Consider the following 9,066-nt stretch of genomic DNA (forward strand, 5'->3'; position numbering starts at 1 on the left):
CCAATTCTTTTCGCTTAATAATATTCTGTGTTTTACTTGTTCCCAGAAAATAATTAATTTTAATCCTATCTTTATTTTGTGCATTTGAACTGGATGGGATTGCTAAAAAACGAGAAGAAGTATATTTCCGTTTTTCCTTCCCACAAACAGCAAATGTGATCACGTTTTCATATTTCCGCCTTTATTTCACTTTACCTTTTGCAAACCTTCTCACCAAAGACAAAAAATGATATCTTGTTTACCTACTACTAGGAGATATACAAGATTCCTTTTTACTAATTAAAAAAAAATTCACTGGTCAATTTACTGATGTTACTTGTATGCATAGTTAATAGAGGGAGGGCGATGTTTTATGTTTGCCATAGACAACGTCAAATGGTCTTTAATCTAGCCAATGGAAACAGACTGCATGAGCGAAAGAGAAATTAAAATGGACAGTGGAAACTGAAAAGATAAAGAGATGAGTGACAGTCAATTGAATAGATAGGGATAAGAGAAAACCTAATGCTTTGTTTCCACAAACGTTCAAGATTATAATTTTTCTCTGACTATCAAAATACTTCTCTAACTGTAAATCTTGTTGCATCTTAATGGAGCGGACCCCTTTCAAAGATATCTTGAATGTGAAATTTAAGGAGATATGAAGACTAGACACAACTTCTGTGAAGGAATCATGTGATTCTTTTGCACTTTCTTGCTTCATTTTCTAAAACATCTTCACTTTTAACATAGTTTTGAGAATGGTCTATAGTAAAATATATTCATGTAATACCATTGCAACCACCTATATCAGCAGATAACATACTGACATTGTTGTCATAGTTACACACTAGATGTATAAACCAGGAAGGCTAATACTGTAGTCTGAGTTTATATCCATCTCTTCCTGTCGCAACTTCTCATATAATTCTCTTGGTGAGCTGCTTGGGATGTTGATTTTTCTCATTCTATCAAACTTGGAAAAATCGATCCAGTACTTCTTCCCTGTATGCTGACTTTTTTCCAAGACGTTCTCAAATTCATAGCCCCATAATATTTCATCATTTAAGTAGGAAGTTTTAGGCTGGGTATTCAGTCCTGTTGCTTCGACAATACCGTCCAAAACAATAATAATCTCAAACTCTTGGGTGTGTAGTTTTTCAGGTGTGATATCGTATAATGGACTATTTTCATCAATAATATGATATATAGTCAATGGCAGCATGATAAACACCTGATTTCTGTTATCATCATAGTCACAATTCCTCCAATCATAGCACAGTCTCAAATCTTGTTGGTAGTATGGTAACGTCAAGCCTTCTTCTGTTGTCAGTTTCCTAAAGAGCTGAGCCCTAATGTGTGCTTCTACAATCTGACTTTTCCTGACATCTCCAACTCTAAACATTAGACACATCTTGTTGTCTCTTTTAGTGATGGCAGCATACTTAGAGAACATTACAGTCTTTGCTCTTTCACGTGGTCTTGATATCTTTGCAAAAGTCAAGCCAAGTAAGAATGCATCAAGGAAGATTCCTATTATGCATTGCAGTTGAAGTAGTATGACTCCTTCAGGGCATTTAGGGGTAATCCCACGGTAGCCATAACCTATAGTTTGTTGTGTTTCAATTGAAAAGAGGAAAGCAGATGTCCAGCTTTTGACCTAGAAAATGATAAAGAAAAGCTTAAAGTAAAAACCTATAATTAGAGAGGATTTGAATGGTTTTCTTGAGCAAGTGACTAATGATGACGATTAACAAAGCTCTGGAAGTACGTACTCAAGATGTGGTGTGAGAATTACTCACAAAAAAAATGTCAAAGCTAATCACCACCACAAGCACAGCAGTGGTGCAGCTCAATTGGGTTGAACTAAAAGCATGTGAAGTTGCCTCTTACAGCCGCTATACAGCCAATGTATGACCCCGGGGCACAGCCTTAACCAGTTTGAATTAGTTAGGGTTGATTTGGGAGGAGGGAACCAACTCAGCTTACATGGAATGTTATCAAATCAAATCCCCCTTCTAATTCCTTTGAACTATTCATACATACCTCTGTTAAACATACGTCTTTCCCTCTACCAAGAACGATAAACCACCACAAAGTACCGAAGAAAAACCATGACAAGATATAAGACAAGCAAAAGAGAAGAATAACCCAGTGCCACTTCAAGTCTATCGAAGTAGTGAAAACATCCGATAAATAAAGCTTGGCCTTCTTCGGTACTTTCTGGGCAATAGCTTGAAGTCGTCCCTTCTTATTTATGAGTCTTTTTTTGGGCTCGAACAAGCGTAGTTCGTCTTGCTTTGTTTCAAAACTTGGAGAAGATGGTGGAACTTCCATCAGCCTTGTGTTTTGAGATTCGTCAAGACTTTGGTCGTGATTAGTTGCATAATTGACTGGTTGAGCTGACGGTTCGATCAAATTATCTCTGGAACTCATGAAGATTGCACAATGATATAAAGGACGAAAGACAATTATTATTTTTTAGACAATCAAAGAAAACAAACTGATCGAATCGATCGTGTGTTATCTTGTGTAGCGGTCAAGCCTTCTTTGACCCAGGGATTTTCGACTCCAATACATATAGGTAACCCATTTGAGATTCTTTGCTTTCTAACTGACTCCCATTATTTCGAGTTCGCCTTTTGCTCAATCTAAGCCTTAAGTTGTGCACAAATTTATCAATTTTAATTCTATCTTTGCGAATTTGAACTGGATGGAATTGCTAAGAATAAGAAGAAGTAGAAGGAAAAAAGTTTACTCCCACTAGCACTTAGGCCCCGTCCACACGTATCCCGGGAAATTTTTGTGTCCGCAAATATTTTTTTACGGATACGGGTTGCGTCCACACGTGTCCGCAAATTTTTGTATCCGTATCCGCAAATTTTACGAAAACGGATAAGCGTGGACGGTGAAAACGATTCGAATACGCTGCGTGTGGACGCAAACATTTTCGTATCCGCAAAAAATAATTTGCGGATACAAAAATTTCCGTATACGTGTGGACGGGGCCTTAGTTTGCATGGCATTCTCGATGACTCTTGTTTAATTTCCATCGTTTCCCTGTATTTCACCAGTTCACCTTTTGCAAACCTTCTCACCAAAGACAAATATTCTTTTGTTTATCTACCACTTAGAGATATTTGCGATTCATTTTTACTAATTTGAAATAATTTTATCTATTATCAAGCTAATGGCAACAGACTGCATGAGACGAGAAACGAAGTAAAACGGACAGTGGAAACTGAGAAGAGAAAGGCGGAAGAGTGACAGTTAATAGTATGTTGTGACTTTTAAAGAGAAACCCCGAGGCTCTGTTTCCATATAGAAACTATATAAACGGAAAACTGAGTTCTCCGATTTTTAAATCCAGAGTTGATCTGTCTACCACAATAAACTTAGTAAGTTCAAATATTAGAGTAGACTGCATTGCTGTTTACTGAAAGTTGAATTCCGGATTCATGATCACGTCTTAAGATTACCCGGTCGGCACTGAAAGCTATTTCATTTTCTCTTCTCAACCCGTCTTTTTTCTTCATTGTTCTTTAATCCTGTTAATCAACAGCTTTCAAGCCGCAAGCTATGTTTAGGGGGTAAATTGGTAATGGCCGAGTTACGGCAAAAATGTTGATTCTAGCTGTAGTGCATTATTTCCCTTCTCATCTCTGGAGTCTCGTGAGGGTTTGTGGTTATAGGTCTCTTCCTTGATGCGAGGACTTTTTCATCCAGGGTTTTCCTCCCTCTGGTAAATAATTTGCTACCTAAATTCCAATTCGATCCGTGAATTAGCCGTGCCCTAACTTTGCATTGGTTTGTAAGTATGGTCACTCTCTTATTATCGTCCACTTTCGATAAAAACCACTTATGTTAATCCTTTTTACGCAGTTGACGTGCTCTTACATCAGTCCTCGATAAAGTACGCCATAATAGAGTTTGATTAAGTACTAAGGCGATTTGACCCGTAAACATCGAGGGATACAGTCACGAATCAAAGCTACTTTCATCTATTTTATCCTCATTAGAGTCACAATTTTATACCTCATGGAGATCTAGTCTAGAGGAGCAATCTTTAGCAAGATAATGATTATTTTCCCAAAAGTTACATACAGTTAATTGTAAGTTAGTCCGGAGGACGCATCAAAGAAACCTGACAGTTGAAATCAATAAATCACGCGATATTTTTTAACTTTTATTCTTCTCTTGTCTTTCTTCTTTCTTTTCTGTCCATTAAAGTGCTACTACGACGAAAATCGCTCAAACTTGGATTCGGCTGAAACTTCCTAAAAATACTCTTTAAAGGTCCAGTAATCACTGTATGAAGTGTTTTCTCGATATTCAGGACGAAAGTATGATATTTTTACGATTATTTTTTGGAGTCTGTGACGTCATACACTCAACATCGAACATCGCTCCATACATTTCTTTGTAGTTTATGATCAAAATATCAGTAGTAAAGGGAGAAAGAAATACCCAAACACCCCAAAATATAAATTATAGTCACAAGTAATGTGAAATAAGCACATTAGCCACCCTTTGGGCTTTATAGGAATAAAATAAATTAAGGGTTTATATACAAAGAAATATATGTAGCAATGTTTGATGTTGAGTGTATGACGTCACAGACTCCAAAAAATAATCGTAAAAATATCATACTTTCGTCCCGAATATCGAAAAAACACTTCATACAGTGATTATTGGACCTTTAAAGAGCATTCTTAGGAAGTTTCAGCTGAATCCAAGTTTGAGCGATTTTCGTCGTAGTAGCACTTTAAGCATTAAATACTTACTTGCTAACGCAACAAATCAACTTTTTCTTTACAAATAATCAAGGAATCCCCAGTAATGGACAGTAGTTGATGACAATTTGATCCCTAAGTGTCGTTTATCTATTTAGATAACACTTAATTACAATGAACGTGTAGAAAAACCTAAAAAAAACTTCTCAATTAATTTAGATTAAACGTCACTAAATCCTGTAAGTAGAGATTAAATTAGGAATTTGTTATGCGTTACTTTTATCAAAATCGTGACAGAGCGAAGAGAAAGCGTAAGAATATTGAATTTCCTGTACATGCGAATGACAAGTGGATACAAAGGTTACAAAAAGGTCAATATGAAATGCAAAAATAGAGTACATTTGTACTATATTTTTATTTGATTTAAACAAATAAAACGTCTGAATCATCTCCCTCATCGTAACCCGGGTTATTTATGTATCTTCTAACTGGCCCATTTGATGTAGATTTTGAAGGACTGTTCGACTTTCGATCTCTCAAATCTCGAGTCGTCGTCGTGGTTTCTCCACTAGCTGAGGCTTGAGGTATTTCGCTTTCTTCTCTCACTACATCTAGATCGTCGTCAATAAAGATTCCATCGCTGGATTCGCTTTGATTTTGGGACGTTTGGTCTGATGTTGGATAGTGCTTTCCCTCGTAAAATTCTATAGCAGATACCCGAGGTGTGTCAACTGGGATAAATTTGTGGAATTGCGAAAAGTCTACGCGATATCTCCCGGCCTTCCAGCTTGATCTGTCCACTGTGTTTTTGAACTCAAAACCCCACATTATCTCATCACCTAAATAAGATGTCTTTGCTTGGGTCAAAAGACCTGTGGCTTCTATTGTGCCTTCCATAATTACTACCAATTCAAAATCACTTTCTGCCAGATCCGTGGGAGACATAGTATAGAATGGACTCTCTTCGTCTATGACGTGAACTATGGTCAGAGGCAAGATGAGAAAAATTGTACTGTTTCCATAAGATTGTTCATCGTTCCAATCTATACCTAGCTTGAGATCTTGCTGGTAAAAGGGAATAACCTGTCCTTCCTTTGTCGTTCGAGTTCTGAATAACTGAACACGAATGTGACAGTTCAGAATTTGACTTTTCCGAACATCACCAACTCGAAACATAAGACACATTTTGCCATCGCGTACAGCAATCATGGCTTTGTTAGAAAACATTATAGTTCCTGCTCTATTGCGGGGTCGAGAAAGCTTAGCAAAGATCAAGCCAAGTATAAATGCATTTAAAAAACAACCAAATAAAGATTGAATATTGAGGATTATTACAGCTTCTGCACACTTGTCTGTAATTTGTCGTCCACCGTATCCTATCGTTGTCTGTGATTCAAGAGAAAATAAGAACGCAGTAGTGAATGAATTAACATTATCCACGCAGTAACTGTGACCGTAAACGAAAGACAACAAGAACCACAATGATCCAAATATAAGCCAGCTTCCCATGTATGCAGTAACGAATAGCAACATAATCCAATACCATTTAGCATCAATCATAGTTGTGAACGGGTCTGAAGCATACAAGCTTTTCTTCTGATACACGTCGGTCGCGACGACTTTCAACCCACCGTGCTTGCTTACAAGTCTGGGTTTCTTAAGTTTATACCTTGAGAGAACACGTCTTAATTTACTTCTCTTCTTTCTCTTCTCGAGCCTCCTTAAGGCTACTCCATCCTGGCTTTCATGGTCAACGGGTTCTCTAGAGGTGCTATTCACTTGGTAGTGCTCGTCTTTGTCCAATTCATAAGACGCCATACTTGTACTGCAAGATTCGGCCAGTCGATTGTGTCTTCTGCGCTTCTCTGCAAAAGTAGAAGCAGTCCCATTAGCATGCTTTAACATATTATCTCACTTTTTATTAATCTTCAGCTACTTCGTTAGCAGCATAATTGAAGGAAAAGAAAATAATTCAACGCAATGTAACTAGGTCTTAATGTTGGGGGTGGGTCGTACTCTATCAGCGAAGAGTCCCGTGACATTCACAGTAAAATGATAGATTAGCTGACAGGATCAGGAAACTGTGTATCAGTAATCATGATAAATCATTTTTGAGGGAGGGGAGGCTTAGTAAATTGTCAATCAATATAATTTGTCTCACAGCAACGGAAACCACTAGTCAGTATTATTTCTTAAAAAATTATAAGATTCCGGGCGTTTTTTACTTTTAATTTGTCAGACTTTTCATACTCCGATTTCAGCTATAACCGATGCTATGACACCAGTTTTGTGCCACTGATTAAAAACATTTCCCTACGGCTACTCCGAAAAATCTTTTTTCCGTCATTCATACTTACCTTAGCTATTGTTTGCTATGAGTGCCGAGTACACAACAACAAAAGAACACTTACAATAAATAAATGATGCGAAGTGGCTCCTTCATCAAATCATAGTTAACTATGTTTTAGCGAAGGGAGGAAGACCGGAGAAGACCCTTTAAGCACAAGAGAGAACCAACAACTCTACTCACATACGACACTTGTTTGAAAATAATATCGAGATTTTTTCCATCATTTATTTTTGTGTTCAGTGGATATAAATCTCTTGACAATCAGGGGAAATTGGTTTTTTGGTTTGGTGTCACTGTGATATGCTGAGAAAACATATAGAGAAAGTAGAACCTTAAGTGCACGTTTTGTCACAGGAAAAGACCGAAAAACGTCTAGCTAAACAAAAATCTGAGAGATATCCTGGTACTTGTGTCTCAATATCTAAACATCAATCAAAGTGGTTTATACAAAAAGAAAAGATTTGACATGTGATTGGATAGCAACATAACGATTCAATAACAAAAACTAACGACTTCCAATCAAGAATGATCAAAGTTTAATTCCTGGCGTAGACAATGTCTTTTTGCTTTTTTTGTGGTAGACCAGACCTACTCTCTTTCGCCAGCTTCGGTTTTTGTGGGTTTACTCTTGTATTCCGTTTTTCTCGACGACAAAAAGGAACACCCCCAGCCGTATCATCCATTCATTAACATTGATTTGATAGTAATCATGGACTAAATATCGCTGTGCACTTCAGTATCAATCAATATATTACCCGTGGTGAAAAGAGACAACAGGTCGCAACGATGGAAAAAAATACGCCACGCGACGTGCGCGATATAATACTACCTTTATGAGGCGGGGAAGTTTATTTCCGCAAATGGATGTTAATGCCAACGCATCTTCAAGATTATCTCTGATTACAAAAGTAATCTTTGAGGTCATCTTTTCATAACAACAATGAAAAAAATTTAATTCAAAATGACTAAAAAGAATTAGTAATTCACAGGTTTTTACCAAGACACATTCGGACACACAGAGCACAGCTGGACAATCTTAGCAGTTTTAAAGCTGGTTTACTTGACTTTATAAAAAAATCGTCTTCAAATAGTCATGGCTTAGTGCGTAAAAAGTTTATGATCTAGTAATATTCTCTTCCAGATAACGTTTAAGCGGAATTTCTATATCCGTAATTTAATATTCATGGTGTTTTGTGTTTCAAATTTGTAATCTCCTTTGTACAGCGTGAGCAATAAACAATTACAGCACTGATTTGTCATAATTCTACAAAAATCAAGCGACGGAAACCCATTATCAACACACTTAATCTTTTTGGAGAATCTCAAACGGGTTTTTAAGTACGAATTTAGTACAGTTTTTACCCGCGTTTTCACTAACGAGTTTACTGCCACTTAGGTTTTATTAAAGTCGCTATTTAAATGAACAAATTAGTAGCTTCAAAGAGTAGTTTTATAAACTAGCGACGTTAATACCTTTAGTACAATGATTCCTAGACGTCGATTTGCTAAAGGTTTATCCTTCAGCAAATCTGTTTTTCTATTCGTAGCGTTAAGTCTTACGATCGATTCAAGGTAGTTAATGGTAGAATAGGACATGTTTCGCTGAAGCATGTAGCATAAAGATAGTAATAGCTTACCTTATAACTATAAAATAACTGAACTCAACGTTACGGTCCAATTATTCTCCTAACGTTTACCCCACGTTTACTCCTTAGCGGTCGTGACCATGAAGCTTAGTAAAGACATTATAATCTATGTAAAAATCACAATATTCGAGACCTCTTACTATGTGTGTATTACATTTGATTATTATTAGCTGCCCGCGATATTCATGGCCAGCACAAAATGGAGTTTGTGGTGATTACGTCACTTTCGGTAGCTGTACGTATGTGGATGAAGTTGTGTGATGGTTGAGGAATTTCTCTGGAAGCACTAGTCATGTACTTTATTCGCGCCGTTGTTATGTCTGTGCTTACCAGCCCAGAGGAATTTTTCCATCAGTCC

The 9,066-nt window shown here is 37.0% G+C and overlaps 2 protein-coding genes across 3 annotated transcripts; both read right to left on the bottom strand.

The window, feature by feature from the left end:
* Window positions 1-164: 164 nt before the first annotated feature.
* On the bottom strand, window positions 165-2,517 carry LOC148910466 (inward rectifier potassium channel 2-like). The gene is made up of 2 exons (XM_089031508.1): window positions 2,026-2,517; window positions 165-1,639 (listed from the first exon to the last, which is right to left on the bottom strand). Exons 1-2 carry the CDS (start codon window positions 2,413-2,415, stop codon window positions 830-832), a joined length of 1,200 nt encoding a protein of 399 aa, XP_088887634.1. The 5' UTR covers window positions 2,416-2,517; the 3' UTR covers window positions 165-829.
* A 2,591-nt stretch (window positions 2,518-5,108) lies between these two features.
* On the bottom strand, window positions 5,109-8,852 carry LOC116293019 (G protein-activated inward rectifier potassium channel 3). Of its 2 annotated transcripts, XM_031700401.2 has the most exons (2): window positions 8,700-8,852; window positions 5,109-6,577 (listed from the first exon to the last, which is right to left on the bottom strand). In XM_031700401.2, the coding sequence occupies exon 2, from the start codon at window positions 6,528-6,530 to the stop codon at window positions 5,136-5,138; it is 1,395 nt and encodes a 464-aa protein (XP_031556261.2). In that variant the 5' UTR covers window positions 6,531-6,577; window positions 8,700-8,852; the 3' UTR covers window positions 5,109-5,135. The 2 variants fall into 2 exon arrangements, with proteins under 2 accessions (XP_031556261.2, XP_031556260.2); XM_031700400.2 differs by lacking the exon at window positions 8,700-8,852 and having other exon boundaries at window positions 5,109-6,791.
* Between the last annotated feature and the right edge of the window lie 214 nt (window positions 8,853-9,066).

Source organism: Actinia tenebrosa, unplaced genomic scaffold, assembly GCF_029948245.1.
Source record: "Actinia tenebrosa isolate PJP-AT-01 unplaced genomic scaffold, QUT_ActTen_1.0 PGA_scaffold16__25_contigs__length_10494907, whole genome shotgun sequence".
NCBI classification, from domain to species: domain Eukaryota; kingdom Metazoa; phylum Cnidaria; class Anthozoa; order Actiniaria; family Actiniidae; genus Actinia; species Actinia tenebrosa.

Coding starts and splice junctions, on each gene's coding strand:
- LOC148910466 (XM_089031508.1), bottom strand. CDS start 2,415: ATGAGTTCCAGAGATAATTTGATCGAACCGTCAGCTCAACCAGTCAAT. Junction 1,640..2,025: donor AAGACGTATGTTTAACAGAG/GTATGTATGAAT, acceptor ATCATTTTCTAG/GTCAAAAGCTGGACATCTGC.
- LOC116293019 (XM_031700400.2), bottom strand. CDS start 6,617: ATGTTAAAGCATGCTAATGGGACTGCTTCTACTTTTGCAGAGAAGCGC.